The sequence below is a fragment of the Aspergillus fijiensis genome, assembly GCF_003184825.1.
Source record: "Aspergillus fijiensis CBS 313.89 unplaced genomic scaffold BO72scaffold_2, whole genome shotgun sequence".
Taxonomy (NCBI): domain Eukaryota; kingdom Fungi; phylum Ascomycota; class Eurotiomycetes; order Eurotiales; family Aspergillaceae; genus Aspergillus; species Aspergillus fijiensis.
Window position 1 is genome coordinate 102935 of NW_024468978.1, and position 16594 is coordinate 119528.

General features: G+C 52.8%; 6 protein-coding genes across 6 annotated transcripts; 3 read left to right on the forward strand and 3 right to left on the reverse strand.

Annotated features, from left to right (window-relative positions):
• Positions 1-562: 562 nt before the first annotated feature.
• BO72DRAFT_491331 (uncharacterized protein) lies at positions 563-1378 on the forward strand (the record flags this gene model as incomplete). The annotated part of the gene is made up of 2 exons (XM_040948181.1): positions 563-634; positions 698-1378. 2 exons carry the CDS (start codon positions 563-565, stop codon positions 1376-1378), a joined length of 753 nt encoding a protein of 250 aa, XP_040806280.1.
• Positions 1379-2159: 781 nt separating this feature from the next.
• BO72DRAFT_366886 (3-propionate hydroxylase) lies at positions 2160-4316 on the forward strand (the record flags this gene model as incomplete). Its single annotated transcript, XM_040940811.1, has 7 exons — positions 2160-2268; positions 2352-2593; positions 2656-2766; positions 2833-2977; positions 3028-3182; positions 3238-3395; positions 3452-4316. The coding sequence occupies 7 exons, from the start codon at positions 2160-2162 to the stop codon at positions 4314-4316; spliced, it is 1785 nt and encodes a 594-aa protein (XP_040806281.1).
• A 675-nt stretch (positions 4317-4991) lies between these two features.
• Positions 4992-6498, reverse strand: BO72DRAFT_443715 (DUF3425 domain-containing protein). Its single transcript, XM_040943640.1, has 2 exons — positions 6105-6498; positions 4992-6046 (listed from the first exon to the last, which is right to left on the reverse strand). Exons 1-2 carry the CDS (start codon positions 6250-6252, stop codon positions 5160-5162), a joined length of 1035 nt encoding a protein of 344 aa, XP_040806282.1. The 5' UTR covers positions 6253-6498; the 3' UTR covers positions 4992-5159.
• Positions 6499-6627: 129 nt separating this feature from the next.
• Positions 6628-11483, reverse strand: BO72DRAFT_367342 (multidrug resistance-associated protein; the record flags this gene model as incomplete). The annotated part of the gene is made up of 3 exons (XM_040940831.1): positions 6628-8451; positions 8509-11046; positions 11121-11483. 3 exons carry the CDS (start codon positions 11481-11483, stop codon positions 6628-6630), a joined length of 4725 nt encoding a protein of 1574 aa, XP_040806283.1.
• Positions 11484-12664: 1181 nt separating this feature from the next.
• On the forward strand, positions 12665-15025 carry ilv3 (dihydroxy-acid dehydratase ILV3; the record flags this gene model as incomplete). Its single annotated transcript, XM_040947233.1, has 4 exons — positions 12665-12735; positions 12838-14213; positions 14282-14600; positions 14665-15025. 4 exons carry the CDS (start codon positions 12665-12667, stop codon positions 14711-14713), a joined length of 1815 nt encoding a protein of 604 aa, XP_040806284.1. The 3' UTR covers positions 14714-15025.
• Positions 14996-16525, reverse strand: BO72DRAFT_443718 (alpha/beta-hydrolase). Its single transcript, XM_040943641.1, has 6 exons — positions 16274-16525; positions 16180-16219; positions 15941-16065; positions 15658-15853; positions 15262-15565; positions 14996-15196 (listed from the first exon to the last, which is right to left on the reverse strand). The coding sequence occupies exons 1-6, from the start codon at positions 16477-16479 to the stop codon at positions 15165-15167; spliced, it is 903 nt and encodes a 300-aa protein (XP_040806285.1). The 5' UTR covers positions 16480-16525; the 3' UTR covers positions 14996-15164.
• Between the last annotated feature and the right edge of the window lie 69 nt (positions 16526-16594).

Below are 16594 nucleotides of genomic sequence, written 5' to 3' on the forward strand. Positions count from 1 at the left end.
CAGTCTATCAAAGTATCCACTTTCCCACAGACTATGCAACTTTCATGCGTGCAGGCAGACTAAGAGGAGATTCAGCTTCGCATATTCCTCTACAATACCCAACATCCGACCCCAGCTGGGCAACATCTTCGAAGACACGTTTTACAGGTCTTGCTGCCATACATTCTAAATATGTTAAGTACACGCAAGAGAACTGACGTCGTTGCAGGTTTCTTTAGTAGCTCATGATACAAATGGAAGCAAGTCACTGTGAATTTGAAACATAGGCTACCAGGTGAATGTCAGATCAAACTTGATAACACTGCAAAGTGAGTTTGCCCCTCAGGCCACCTACAGACCTAAGTAAAAGTCTGGTTCCTGGCTTCCTCTCCTCCCGTTTCTTCTCATCTTCCCCACTTGTCCCTGAGCTTACCCTCTTGTCATATTAAGGAGAACTCCGGAGATAGATCAAGGCGAAAATGTAAGTTTTTTCTCCTTGAAAATCGATGAACACTCCTCTCATAAAGGTCTAGCACAAGTAACCAGCAAGATCCGCCTGAACGGACCATAGATTGTGGCTAATATGCGTATTCTGTTTCCCTTGCGCGAGCTTGTTCAAATTCTGCCTTCATCGAGCGTGAGTACGGTTCGCGCAGTAAGCCGGTAAGATTTCTGCTAGTGCACAGCCCGTATCTTTCCAGCTGATTGCCTCGGACAGACGAGCTGCACCCTGGTGCTTCAAGATGATCGCCGGGTGGTCGAATACATGGTCAAATATTTGCCCTGGGGAGAGTCTTACAGGTACCACGGCAAGCAGCCATTCGACGACATAATGTTCAAGAAGCGCAAGCTGGCAACCAAAATCCGCATGGACACCCAAAGCACGAACATGGGCACTCAGTCGAAGAGTCCTGCGCCTTCTACCGGTCGAGATCTGTCCTTCGTGGTTATTCCTTTCTTTATTCAGCTCTATGCACTGGCCACGCACCTCGAGGCCGACGGTCTCAGGGGAATCTGCAAAGGTGTTATCATGAGGGCACTCAGTGTTGACATGGACAGAGCCTCGCTGATGCGCGCAATCAAGGAAGTGTATACTCGCTTCGATGAGACTGACCAGATGCTGCAAGATATGGTTGTGGCAGTTGTCCGGAACAACCTGTCTCTCTTGCAAGCGCATACAGGCGAGGGAGGGCGTAAGTCGACCTTGAAGGATGTTCTTGATGCTACTGCCTCTTTCTGTCGTGATCTGAGTCTGGAGTTGTCGAATGCTCCGCCGCAGCATGATAAAAACGACGCCATTGACAATGATGATGATGAGGATGATGGAGATAATGGAGGTGATGGAGAAGGCGATGGCAACTATGGAGATGATCTCAATGGCGAAGATTGGACCCCATGACGGCAATGAGAGGATGGGAAAAGCTTCCAATGACTTTTGTCACGGCATGGGGAAGTACATTTGAATATCTTGTTCTCGAAATGATCCTTCATGAATCTGCTGGTAATCAGTGATGTATTGCATCTAAATGGCTAATCAAACTCTTGCGCATCTGAGATCTTGAATCCTGGATTCTGCATGCACGGCTAAGTTCCAATTGGCGTCTACCGGTACTTTCGAGATATGCGACACATAGAAATAAGCATGTCTATGGCATGTTCGCAAGATCTAGTCTATTTGACTTCATCATGAATGAAGCATAATATTCTAAGTGCTGTTATAACATGAGTCTCGATGGGAATCCAGACCCGCACTGCTTTTTCTTTGCTATTTCAGAACGCTGACCTTCGCCATCACGAAACTCTTCTTCCTCCTTCAACCCCTCCAGATAGACTATCATCAGCCCAACACTATGCAACACCGTCATAAATAGGCTTCGATTCCAATCTCGGCCACTGGCATATAACTTCCAAGCACCAACAGACCCTCAAATCGACCATGATTGCGGGGAAGCAAGTGGGGAAGCGCGTGCTATCTCCCCGCGGCCCGCACATTCCTTTCCCACCTGAAGTGGGGGAGGACGACAAGCATCAGGCTGGACAACAAACAAACCACTTACTGGCCAACGACCTGCATTTCTTTCCCCCATCTTTGCCCCTGTACTTCTACCCCCCAGCCTGTACATAAAGGTAAGCAGTCCACCGCCAACAACCTCACACTCAAGGTCCTTGAAAACACCAACATGTCTCCAGCAAGACAAGATTACGAGATCGCCGACGACGTCCCCGTCCTGATCATCGGAGGCGGCCCGTGCGGTCTACTCCAGGCATACTTACTTGCTCAGTTGGGAGGTACCTTTCTATCTTTCCCCCTTTCCCGACACTCAGTCATTTGCAGGAAGAACACAAGGTTGAAATAACTCCCATCTACAAAGTTAAATCCTTGCTCTGCGAACGCTACCCAATACGGCTCGACGCTCCAAAAGCCCACGCCTTATCACCAAGGACACTCGAGCTATGTCGCCAGTTCGGCCTCGATGTGAACGAGATCCGTGGATTGGGCACCGGGCGCCAGGATGCATTTTGGGTGAACTTCGTGACACATCTGAGTGGGCAGCAGGTGGGGCGGTTGCCTTATGAGCGAATGGATCCGGGGGTGCTGGACGATACGCCTACGGTATTCCCGGCTTCAGCAAGCACATGCTCGAGGAATCAAACAAGCTAATTGCTGAAGGCTAGATGATCCACAACATTCCGCAGCCGGACTTTGAAGACTACGTGCGGAAGCAGTTGATGAAGAGCCCGCTGGTGGAGATGCGCAAGAATCATTCATTTGTTGGGCTTGAGGATGTGAGTTGTCTCTATCCCTCGGATTGTGCTTAAATCCTGAAAGGCTACATGCTGAAACTTGACAAGTTTAGGGATTACGTCATCGCAACCATCGAGGATCGTGCTGCGCAGCGAGAATACCATGTCAAGTGCAAGCACCTGGTCGCTTGTGATGGGGCAAAGAGCGCTGTTCGACGGTTTCTGGGGTTGGATAGTGAGGGAGAGGACTCTTGTTTGTGAAGTTTCCCCTTTGAGGGCCTGACACTGACGCATGACATCTAGACGAGACGATGATGACCATCCATATAAACGCTAACCTCTACCCTGTCGTTAAAGGCAAGGTGGGCATGCTTCACTGGGTGATGGATCCTGAGGTATCCGGCTTCATCATCGGGTATGACCTCGGGGGGAATCAGGTGCTGATCTGCAATTTTGATGTACATCCGAATACCCTTCGTGGCTGCGATCAAGAGGCTTCACTGACGAACCTAGTCCCAAAAACACCCAGTAGAGTCCTGGAACGAGTCCCTCTGCCGCAAGACCGTCGACGCCGCCATAGGCACACACATCCCCTACAACGTGCTGAGCTACCGACCCTGGATTCTGAGCCGGAAGGTAGCCAAAGCCTATCGCATAAACCGCGTACTTCTGTCAGTAACCTCCGAACCTGCTCACCCCCAGAACAACCCCGCTTACCCCACGACAGAGCTGGCGACGCCGCTCACTCCTTCCCCCCAACCGGCGGCCTAGGCCTGAACAGCGGCCTGGGCGACGTCCACAACCTCGCCTTCAAACTCGCCGCCATCCACCACGGCCATGCCAGCCCCTCCCTTCTCGACACCTACGAGTCCGAGCGCCGCCCCGTCGCGCTCGTCAACGCCGCCCAAAGCGTCAGAAACGGCCAACAGATCTTCAGCCTCCTGAAAACGCTGGGCGCCACCGACCCAGACGTGCACGTCGCGCGCGAGAACCTATACCACACCGTCGCCGACCCCGAGCGCGCCGGCGCGGTGCACGAAGGCATCGAAGGCCAGCGCGAACATTTCGACAACCTGGGTTTGCACATCGGATATGTGTACGGGGAGACCCAGGTTCCCGGCTGCGCTTCCGTCTACCAGGCGAAATGTGTGCCGGGGGCGCGGATCCCACACGCATGGATCGAGCCTTCGACGGCTGTTATTGGTCGGCTGGTGGGGCCCATTGATTCATCGTATGTTGGGGAGTTGTCGATGGAGGAAGTGGGGCGTAAGCGGTTCTCGGCATTGGATCTGTGTGCTTTCGATGCGTTTACGCTGTTCGTGGATGGGGAGTTCGCCGATACTTGGAGGGGCGTGCTTGAGGAGGCTGCGGACAGGTTTCCGCCAGGACTGAGGGTTGATTTGGTCGCGAGGGGCAGGGATTTCGATCTTCAGCCCGGTGAGGCAGGCGAGAAGTGGTTGGGGCTGATGCAGCTGGTGCTGGGTCGGGCGGTGTTGGTCCGTCCGGACCAACATATCCTGACAGTGTTTCATGGCCGTCCGAATGATTTGATGGAGGTAGTAGACGTGCTGAGGAAGTATCTCGCTTGGTAGGTATGCATGTAGAGCATTTGATCTGGAAAGATGCCGCTGCTGGACTGATTAAAGCATAGACTCTCGTGACTGCCTCTCTATACAGCATCTTCTCCTGCAGACATCAGTCTTTTATGTCTTGTTGCTGGCAGATCCTTTGTCTTCAATTGTACAGCGCCACTACACCACCTGGCTGGCCTTTGGAGAGCTCAATTGGAGCTTGATGTTTGTCATTGGGTTTACATCATATACCACCACACCACTTTTGCATGTACCGTTCCAAGCCAACCATCCTATATTAATTAACAAATCCAGCAGCATGCCATCCGAACGACCGTCAAAGCTCAGGGAATATTCCTCGCAAGACAACCAGACTGGCAAACAGCATCTACTTCAACACTAGAGTACCATAATGATAAATTACCACCTCGTCATAGAGCTGTAAATACTAGCCGATACACATGTTTCAGCGAGTGGATGACAAATACACCACCGCGCCAAGCATGGAGCCTGCAAAACGGACCCTTGCGCTTCTCATTGGCCACGCCACGACTTAAGGTGCAGACCGGTCACGGAATTTCTGATGGGCCGGGGGGGGCTGGCGGGCTTAGTGGGAGGGTAATGCGTCATGAGCTTTCACTCACTATAGTCGGGCTTATAATATGGAGCCTAGAACGTTTGCATGGAATGATCTAGCTTGGAGGATATAGGTAGTTAGTGTGATTTGCGAAGAATGACGCAGGTCACGGGAGAGAGACCTAACACCACCACAACGCAAAGAAGGATCCTACTGTAACGCTGTACTGTACATACATTGGACATTTACAATCTTGCCCCTCCCACAAAAGAGAGTGGGTAAAATCATCACAAATACCGCAAAAGCAACTTCTCGCCCCTCCGCGCCCGCCACCGATTCGTGCTGGCCAACAACTCGGCGCAGCCGCGCACCACCCACGGCCACTTGCGCAGAAAGTCCTCGGTGATCTCCCAGTTGCCGGGGTCCGAGGGCTCCCCCCACACGAGCAGACTGTACGTGTGCGTGGGCGAGTCCCAGAACCCCATGATGTCCAGGCACAGCTCCTCGTCGTCGAAGCGGTCGGCCATGGCGACGAGGTTGTCGCGCAGCCGCGGCAGGGGGAAGAAGTCCAGCCACGGGTGGTGCGGGACGGTCTGCTGGAGTTTCGTGGGGCGCAGGTGCAGCGGCAGCGCGGTCGGGTCGAGGGCGCCGTGCGGCTGCAGGGTCGTGAAGGGGGAGAGGGCGTCGTCGTGCATCCACTCGGCGCCGGTGCCCATGCCCAGAGTGGCCATGTTGGTGGCGAAGGCGCGGTAGACGTTCATGCGGCTGAGCGTCAGCAGGTGGTCGAGGGTCGGCGAGCCGTGGATGTAGGAGGCGTAGGCGACGCGGGTGAAGTCGGTGAGCAGGGTCTGGAGGTGTCGTTGCGTGGTCAGGTCTGTGCAGGGTTTGCGGTCGGGGCGCGGGCTGCTGCTCGTGCTCGTGCTCGTGCTGGTGCTGCTGCGGGTTTGCGACTGGGATGGTGGTCGTGTTGAGAAGGAGAAGGAGAAGGATGTGGATGATGATGATGCAGATGTGGAGGGACTCGTGGTCGAGTTGGGGGAGGAGGTCGATGGGGAGAGGACCGTGATCATCTGTTCGTCGCTGCTGCTCGTGGGTTCCTCCGTTTTGACCGTTCTTCGTATGACCTGATTCAGTGGTTGAGTCTGTGTTTGCCGCGTTGCTTGTTTGCGTTTCCCTGAAGGAGTACTGTCAGTCATGAGATAGTGAGTTTATTTGATAGGTGAGCAGCTCACGGTAAGCCCGCTGGTTCAGACGGTTCTGTCGTCGCCGTCGTTCTTTGCGATCTCCCATGCCGGCCCAGTCATCTTCAGGGTCCACCTCGGAATTGGCCGTAACGATCGAGATAGCAGCGCCAGTGCGCTCTTCCTTCACCAGCTGCATTTCCGATTCCGACCCCATCCAGTTGGCAAGGTATGAAGTAAGGATCCTCGACTGTGGCGGTATGATGGTATGGTGTGGAAATCGAACCCGCGATAGTGCAACAATGCAATGGCTGATTTAAGGTTAGTTGAAAGATAAGAAGTTCAGAAAGAAGGATCCAAGATTCAGGTCTAACCCAGGCTGGATCCGGCCGGGGGTTTTATGGGTGGAGGAAGCCGGAGCTAAACTTAACCCCGTTGACTCTCCACCCGCCCGTTTCGTCCTGTCATTACCAGCCAGTCTCATTTCAAGTGGTCATTATATTGAACTTAAGTAGTATGTACAGCTTGCAACCTGAACCTTGAACATCACGCCACGCCAATGAATCCAGTCAGTTTATACTCCCTTTCTCTCCTTTCCCCAAATCATCTCTTCTAACACTGCTTTCTCCCCACTGTTCTGCACCAGATTTCGAAATACACCCCCCTCAATAGTCATCAGTTCCTGTGGTGTACCGAATTCAGCCGCCTTGCCCGCGTCTAGAACCAGGATTTTGTCGAAATCAGCAACGGTGCTGAGGCGATGTGCAATGACAAGAAGAGATGTCGCGTTTCGTCCGAACTCCTCCCGGATTGACCGTTGAATCAGGGCCTCGGTTTCCATATCCACGGCGGAAGTTGCCTCGTCCAGAACCATGATTTTAGGTTGGGAGACAATGGCTCGAGCAAGACAGAGAAGCTGTCTCTGCCCTTGGGAAAGATTGAGACCACCCTCAGAGACCATTGATGAGAGGGAAGCAAAGAAATTCACCGTCTTGAGAGGGCCTGTGGTCGAAGAGGCAGACGAGGATGGTAATGTGCTGCTGTCACTGAAGGGCTCGTGGCTGGAATGTGAGGCCAAAGTCAGGGTATCCTCGAACGAGACGAGGTGTACTCGCTCTAGCGCGTTGTAGAGCTCCATATCAGTGTGTTCGTGGAATGGATCCAAGTTCGACCGCAAGGTGCCCGAAAAGAGCACGGGGTCCTGTGGAATGATAGCAAGACGGCTCCGCAGAGCCTGGAGCTTGATCTGTGAGATGTCCAGACCATCAACGAAAATCCGACCACGCCGAGCCTCTAAGAAGCGGAACAACGCCAATGTTAGCGAGGATTTTCCAGCCCCGGTACGTCCTACCACCCCCAAGCGTTGGTTGTGCTCCAGGCTGAAGTTGAGCCCGCTGAGCACTGGAGGTAGATCGGGCGCATATCCCACCACAAGATCTTCGACTTCTACTCTTCCACGAGTCGGCCAAGCGGCAGGTGGCTCTACACCACCCTGGTCTTCCATGTCAATACCAGTGTATTCCAGCACACGCTCAGTCGAGTTCATATCTGTTTCCACATTCGCGTAGAAGCGCAGTCCCATGGCCACGGCATAGTTATACTGTAACGCGAAGCTCATGGCGAAGCCTGCCAGCGCAGGGGTGATGTGGGGGATGTACACGACTAGCGCCGCTGTAATCGTTGACAGAAGGGCGCCTGCAATACTCATCCGGATGCCAAGCCAACGATCCAGGAGCCAAAGGTACCAGGCTGTTTGTGCGTGTCGGTCAATTCGAGCATACATGTCTTTGATGTATACCTCTGTCTTGTGGAAGGCACGAATGGTCCCAAGTCCGACCAAGGTAGATCCAAAACGCTCCAAAACCGGGCTTTTTGAGGTGCTTTCCAATCGTTTGATCTCTCGCATGCCAACCAGATAGATCCTCGACAGTTGAAAACAAAGAGCAAGCAGAATACAAGCGAACACCAGAAGAAGAGGTGAGACTAGCAGTCCGGCAGCGAGAATACCTACCAACTCCAAGATTTTGTAAACAAGGTGGCCAATGTCGTATCCAAGCCTCCAGTCAAGGATGTTGATGTCAGATGTGAACCGGTTGAGAATGCGACCAGTGGGCACGGTATCCAGCCATCGCAGAGGAGATCTCAGGACGGTATACAGTAGATCATTAAATAGTTGACGGGAGGATCCAAGCGAAGCGAATGCGAGAGCTAATGTGCGGATTGTGCCCACTATACATGCGGCGACAGAGAAGCCAATATACACGGTAAGATAGAACATCAAATCCTCGTCGGCTTCGAATGTCCAGACTTGGCTCCTGGTGTCATCGCGAACACGTGCGAGATTTGTTTCATCAGACGATGGGGTGGACGCACTTGTCCAGACGCTGACCCACCAGGACTAGTGCTGTTAGCTATCAAGAACCAGGGATCTGTGAGTTATCAGGAATGTCCATACCCGACCGACTAGAAGAGCCATGAAAGCGCTGTACGCCAGGAAGACCACTGTCCAAAGACGGAGACAGTTTCCCTTGGTCAGATACGCAACGTAGACCTTGGTAGAAACAGCCCCCCTCTCACGCTTCTCATCTTCAGTAAACCTCCTGAGGGTATGAATGCTGGTGGCCGTCGAGAGACGCGAGTTCGTAGACTTTCGCGAGTTCGTGGACACACGCTTCGATGATACTTTGGGTCCCTGCACCTCGGTAGGGGTTTCAGGCACTGTTGTTTCGGCAGTCTGATCCAGAAAGTCGGCCAGATTTTGGGCTACGGCCAATTCCTCCTTCGTCCCGGCGTGGATCATGATTCCATCCGCAAGAAGAACACAATAATCTGTCCGAGGCAGGCAGAGACCCACATGGTGGGTGACGAGAATCCGAGTCCTATTCTGACCGAGTTCTCCTGTCAGGGCACGCTCATAAAGGTGACGTCCTGTTTCAGCGTCAAGCGCGCTGAAAATATCATCCATAATCAGTATTCCTGCTCGCGAGTATAGAGCACGCGCGAATGATATACGCCACCGCTGACCGCCGCTAAGATTGATCCCATTAGCACCAATGTCCGTATAGTCACCATCTGGTAGCATATCTATATCCTTCTGCAATGCAACAGCACGGAGGACTTTGCGGTATCGGTAGCGATCGTAAGGGAGACCAAAAAGAATGTTATCCTTGATTGTCGCATTCTCCATCCATGGGTTCTGGGCCACATAAGCCACAGCTGTGTCAACAATCCAGTCATGACGTGTTGCTCTCTCATCAAATCGTTCAGCAGACGGGGGGCTATGCGGAATGGCCACCATTCCACCCAAGACATCGCATTCCCCTAGGATTGAGGCCAAAAGCAAGCTCTTTCCGGAGCCAGTCTTGCCAGCAATGACACTCAGGCCTTTAGGCGGAAATCGAATGTTAAGGTTGCGAAGGCAAAATCGCTCTTCATCTTCCCAATCAGATTGCTCGTCTTCGTCATCCTGTGCCGGCCATGCAATCGTGGCGTTGTCGAACGATATCTTGTCAACATCAGATGTATAGGGAGCTTTTTCTGCCGAGTTCAAGTATTGATCAATGCGAGAAGCACTAATCTTAGCCTCCATTGCTTTGGACATTAGATCAGGCAAGCTCGCCAAAGCAGATTCTAGAGATCCAAAGACCGAAAGTGCCGTGAATGCTACCGACGCAGACAATTCGCCATGAGTCAGCGCGTACACGGTCAAAGACACTGCAGACAATAAGAGCGGTCCCATAATCCAGACAGAAACCATGCCAGTGGTGTATAGGGATGTCTTCCATAGGTACTTGAGCTCGATACGGCGTTTTTCTGACACTCGATCCTGCCATTGCTGTTCCAGAGCTGAGAACTTGATTTGTCGTATGCCATGTAGAACTTCCGCTACCGCACTCATTCGTTTGTCGCTAGCTTTCATGAAATCTTGCTGGGCTGCCGAATATTTCTTGGTCAAGTGGGTGTTCATCGGTGTCACCAGAACTGCCGCAACACCACCAGCCAGTAAACTTCTCCATCCGATCAATTGAACCAGAAAGGCAGACGCCATGACCAGTCGAAGAATGCAAGATGGAATCAGGTAGTTATACATGACAAAGTCAGCGATGCGCTTGGAGTCCACGGTAGCCAGGTTGATAACAGTTTGGCGGCTTCCTTGTTGCTCCAAGTCTTCTGTCTCTTCGGCGTCATCATCTTTTTCGTCTGCTTCACTGTAGTGGCTTAGCTGCTTCACGTCCTTGCACCGTAATGATTTGGCAAACACTAGAGCTGAGATTCCTTCGTAAATCGGAATCCATAACTGAGAATAAATGATCCACCATAACCATGATTCAATGCTGGAAGACAGAACGAGGACTACTCCCAGCCCAAGAACCCAGACCCATGTTGAGTTTGCGTCCCCCGGAGAAGAAAAACGATCCTCGAGTGACTTTAGTATCCCAAACAAAGCTACCTGAGGTCCAAACCCAAGCAGACATTGAATTATACTTAGCGTGCCTTGTAGCATGAGAGGCCGGGCGTGTCCCAGTATAAGCGCCTTCCACAGCTCCCGAGAGTTGCGCATTCTTTCAAGCCTTGCATGGAGAGTTTGAGCACGAGCGCTTGATGGCAATCTTGGGAGGTCGTCCAGTTCCAGAGTCTTATTCGTCGCCACAAATCGCAAGAGACCGTTGACCCAGCTGAACGTTATTCTGCCCAAGATGCTTACGCTCTTTTCTTGGTCTACCACCTGTCCTTGGTGATATACGTTGGGACGCCTGGGTATCAAGACGCAGAAGAGACCTCGTAAACAGGCAAGGCCAATCTGGCTCGTCATGAGACTCGTGGATAAGCGGCCAAACTCATCAAACTCTCCAGAGCGCCAAAGAAGCCCAAAATCCACACATGGCATCATTATCATGGCACAGCTAGCCGCAGACGCGTACATTCCGAGAACATATCGTTTGACCGGTGCCGATTCGAGGAAGAAACTAGCGGCTTGTAGACAAAGTACCATCTATCAATTGTTAAAACAGACCCGAGCTATGCTAGTGAGCTCAATGAGTGAGCTAATAATGATTGAGGACGTACCCATCCCCCCATCTGCAACCAGAAGGGAATAACATATTGGCGTTGACCCGATTCAATTGAAATGATAGCCTGCGACAATGATACCCCAAACCCAAGGACCGATAAGAGTACTATAGCGACTCGCTGCCACGAAGCCGTGAATGCTTCCAGTGACCCTTGTGTGGCTTCTCCGTCCTCATCTTGATAACTCGACAGACCGAACAGTGGCGTCTCAGATGTGTCTGGTGAATCGGATGCACTATCGATTTTCGGTTCCTGAAAGCGACGGATTATCGTGATCAAAGCTGGTACTGTACAAACAGTTATTAGCGAAACACCCAAGGCATCAAGCACAATAGACGCCATTTCGCGACTGAATGTCATCCCGCATAAAACCTCAGCACCTCGGGAGGTGCGATGTGTCGACAAAGGTGAGGGGATAGGGGCGACAGATTAGACAAGAAGGCAGACCAGAGTAAACGCGTAGAAGTCGGTTCCTGGCTAATGGCAAGGGTGCTGCAGGGCTTGCATACCAACTGCATTCCTGCCGCGTTCCCTTGCTTGCGATATCAAGGAAGGCAGCAATGCTTCCAGTTAAAATTTTGACCACAACAACGTTCAGGAAATGACTAGGCTAGTCCTCAGAGAAAGCCTTTAGTTCAAAGCTCACAAGATCCTCTTTGATCAGGTGGGAGATTGTTACTGTTCTTCTTCCAGACGACGGTGCACAGTGTAACACTTGAGCTCGCCACTGATGCCACATGACCTTACAAATAGGTTTCCGAGGTCGAGTATAGAAAGATTGATTGTATTCATGTCGCATTTAGTACTATCTTGCCATGGTTGGCTCGATGAACTTGAAGCTGGTTGTAGGTAATTTATTGTATACACTTGGTCGCACGAGAGCATCATTCTGCGCAGGGAGCAAAGCAATGTGTATTTTCCAGCAAGATTATAGGATATTATGAAATTGTAGCCAGGAAACAGACTCAGTAGTGGTCTGAGAAGATCAAGTATTCTAAAGGAGCATACAACAAAATTGTTTAAGGGAAGACAAGCAAGTATCACAACAACTGGCGTCAGTTTTACAGAGAGCTACTAAAGCGCGGCGGCAAGAACCTCGGCCTGTTTGGGGCAAGCGTACCGTGACCTGGCAGTCATCACAGCTGTGTCGGAAGCGGTGGAACTGATATACCGGGACACTAGACCCAAGACAGCTAGCTGGAGGTAGCTCCCCAGAAAAAGCAGTCGAGACCGGCCTCAGCTCAGCTCAGTCATCCCAGCCGGGCCGATGATTGGGTAATGGCTGACAAACGATGGGCAAGGATTGGGTGGCGGGGAGAATCTGTCCAACTCCGGCCCCGACTTCGCTGCGGAGGCCCCCGGCCCATTTTTCCCAGCTGTGTGTGACTCTCTGCTTGACCTCCGGGTGCTCCCTTATATTATTCCTGTTTGTGTTATGGCCCAGGGTTTCTAAACTTCTCTCCTACCCCTCACCCCGACCCTTCTCCTCTCAATCAAGCTTCCGTTTGATACCCCGTGAGTTGCGTGCTCTCGATTCGGCAATGCTTCTCTCACAGACCCGCGGGCGTATGCCCGCCGCTCTCCGGAGCCTCAGCCAGCGCTCTTTGAACAGGTGAGTGATATCATTGTTGTCTAGCTCTTTGCATGATAGTGGACACATACTGACTCATGTCTTTGCAATACGTAGCCGCTCGCTGTCCACCACCCTTCCCAGACACCAGAACGCCGACGACAAGGATGCCGGCCTCAACAAGGTCTCCCGCCATATCACCCAGCCCATCTCGCAGGGTGCCTCCCAGGCGATGTTGTACGCCACTGGTCTCAGCGAGGCGGACATGAACAAGGCTCAGGTTGGAATTTCGTCTGTGTGGTACAACGGTAACCCCTGCAACATGCACCTGATGGACCTGAACAACCGTGTCCGTGAGGGTGTTCAGAAGGCCGGACTGGTTGGTTTCCAATTCAACACCGTCGGTGTCAGTGACGGTATCAGTATGGGTACCAAGGGTATGCGCTTCTCCCTGCAGAGTCGTGACCTGATTGCGGATTCCATCGAGACGGTCATGGGCGGTCAGTGGTATGACGCCAACATCAGCATTCCCGGCTGTGACAAGAACATGCCCGGTGTGTTGATGGCGATGGGCAGAGTCAACCGGCCCAGTTTGATGGTCTACGGAGGCACCATCAAGCCCGGTTGCGCCTCCATGCAGAACAACGCGGATATCGACATTGTTTCCGCCTTCCAGGCCTACGGACAGTTCTTGAGCAAGGAGATCACCGAGCCCGAGCGCTTTGACATCATCCGCAACGCCTGCCCTGGTGGCGGTGCTTGCGGTGGTATGTACACTGCCAACACCATGGCCACCGCCATCGAGGTTATGGGTATGACCCTCACCGGTTCCTCATCCAACCCTGCCGAGTCCCAGGCCAAGTACCTTGAGTGTCTCGCAGCCGGTGAGGCCATCAAAACCCTTCTCAAGGAGGACATCCGCCCCCGCGATATCCTGACCCGTCAGGCTTTCGAGAACGCCATGATTGTCGTCAACATCACCGGTGGCTCCACCAACGCTGTTCTCCACTTGATCGCCATCGCGGACTCCGTTGGCATCAAGCTCGACATCGAAGATTTCCAGGCTGTTTCCGACCGCACACCCTTCCTGGCCGACTTGAAGCCTTCTGGCAAGTACGTCATGGCCGATCTGCACAACATCGGTGGTACTCCTTCCCTGCTCAAGTTCCTGCTCAAGGAGGGTATCATTGATGGATCCGGTATGACTGTTACCGGTCAGACCCTGGCCAAGAACTTGGAGAAGGTTCCCGATTTCCCCGAGGATCAGAAGATCATCCGTCCCTTGTCCAACCCCATCAAGCCCACCGGTCACATCCAGATCTTGAAGGGTACTCTGGCCCCTGGTGGCAGTGTTGGTAAGATCACTGGTAAGGAGGGTCTCGTCTTCACCGGTAAGGCCCGCGTCTTCGATGATGAGGACGACTTCATTGCCGCCCTCGAGCGCAATGAGATCAAGAAGGAGGATAAGACTGTTGTTGTCATCCGCTACTGCGGTCCCAAGGGAGGCCCTGGCATGCCTGGTAAGTGAATACAACCGGTGCTTCTTTTTGACGCTCTCGGGACCTCGTTAATAACATATGTCCTCTAGAAATGCTGAAGCCCTCTTCCGCCCTGATGGGAGCCGGTCTCGGTAACTCCTGCGCCCTGATCACCGATGGACGCTTCTCCGGCGGTTCTCACGGATTCCTCATCGGCCACATTGTCCCCGAGGCCGCCGTCGGCGGTCCCATCGGTCTGGTCAAGGACGGCGATGTGATCACCATCGACGCTGAGAAGCGTGTCCTCGATCTGGATGTCGACGACACAGAGCTGGCCTCGAGAAGACAGCAGTGGGAGGCCGATAAGACTGCCGGCAAGCTGCCTCCTACTGGTCTGACCCTCCGCGGAACTCTTGGCAAGTACGCTAGGTACGTATACTCTTTTCTGAAACATTCCATCAATCAAGGATTCTCACTAATCCTTGTCCCCTAGACTTGTCAAGGACGCCAGCCACGGCTGTATTACCGATGCCCTCGACTAAACGTCATGCCGTGGGTTGTAACTTCTATTCCAACTAACCCCCCATCTTCTACGATTATGTCTTATTAGCTCCTCCATCCTACAGGATTGTAATCTGGTCTTTCTTGTCAGGGTGAGCCTGGGGACTCGTTCGGTTCTTATATCTTCCTGGTTTTGGGTTCGGCGAATTTCTCTTTTGCAAGACCAAAAGCAAGATTTTCTTCCTGTGTTATATACAATTTCCTACTATCTATCGCCTCCTGCATGTTTTATCTACTGAAGAACAACCAATGATGATGATACCATTCTATTGAAACATGTTGAAGAAAGAAATCTTTTATACATGCAACCAACCTTTAGCTCTAGCTCTAGCTCTAGCTCTAGCTCTAGCTCTATCACGCGCACGAATCTACTCCCAAGCCCAGGCCCAACCTATATACACCCGCACCCCCCAACCTGTTCAAACACTGAGCCTAATCCAACTCCTTAAAGAATTTAACCACCGCTAAAACACAAACCATATTAGCTCAAGCCCCAACACCGACCATGAAAGGAAGGGGCAAAACAAACCAAGCCTAAACGCCTCCGGATTCTCGGAGATCAACCAATGGCCCGCCTCAACATCCGCGATCCGCGCCTGCGGGAAGAACGCCTTGATCGCGGGGATCGCATCGTCGGTCACGTAGCGACTCCTCGTGCCGCGGACGAACAGCGTCGGGCCGTCGTACTGCTTCGCGCCGGGCTCCGCGTACGGGAAGTCGGCCATGTCGACCAGCGACTCGCCGAGGACGGCGAGCGGGACGCGGAATTTCATGGTCTGGTCCTCCTCGGAGCGGACCAGGTTCGTGAGGAGGAATTGGCGGATGGGGAGGGACTTTTCTCCTCTGGTTAGATAGTGTTTTTATGTTGGGGGCAAGGAGGGTAGGGGATTGTGTGTGCGGGGGCGCGGGAAAACGGCAGGCATACTTCCTCATACTCCTTCAGGATCTTATCGGCATCGGACTGTTTGGTCACCTTGGCGGCTTCGACTTCCTGCATGCCGCGGACGTACTTGCCGAAGTCACTCTTGAGGGGCGCGTTGCGCGGGGCGTTGTCCACGGGGACCAGTGCCGAGACGAGACGCGGGGATTCGAGGGCGACGGTCATTGCGGCTTTGGCGCCCCTTCACAACAGACCAAGGTGTCAGTTTCTTTTCAGGAAAAAAAAGACTCTCGAATAGAGTGGGGCTGGCCGGGGGGCAAGGTCATACATCGAGTGCCCGATCAGCGCAGCCTTCTCCAGCTTCAACTGCTGCATGAACTGGACCACATCCTCCGCCATCACGGAGTAATTGTGCTCCTCGGCGTGGAACGAGTGGCCGTGGTTTCGGAGGTCCTAGCCACACCACCAAGAACATCAGAATCAGAACCTCTAGCCTGTGAGTTCAGGCCGTCTGGATGGCATAAAACCCAACGCGACTCAAGATAAGCAGGGCACATGCATGCATACCACGGTGAAGACCTCGCATTTGAGGTCGCGGGCCAATGCGCTGCAGTTTCATTGTCAGTCATCCGCTACCACATAACACGCAGGTTTGGCTTACCGGCTGATGCTCCGGTTGTTCTGCTTCGAGCCGAACAGGCCGTGCAGGAAGATGATCGGGCCCCGGCTTACTTCGTCCTTCTCGGGCTTGAAGACTTGGTAAGACAGATCGGGGTCCATCCGCTGGGTGGTGGAGGAGAACAGGCGCGCGAGGCCCGCTGGGCGCTGGCTGGCTCCGGCTCTCTTGAATAAAATCCTGGAGAGCATATTTACTGGCATTGAAGGGGAGATTTCTGTCAGTCGTTAGAGGTTGTCTATAACTTTGACATGCATCCTCGAAACGCGCGATACGTAATTAGTCCGATAACCCAACTTGGGAGAT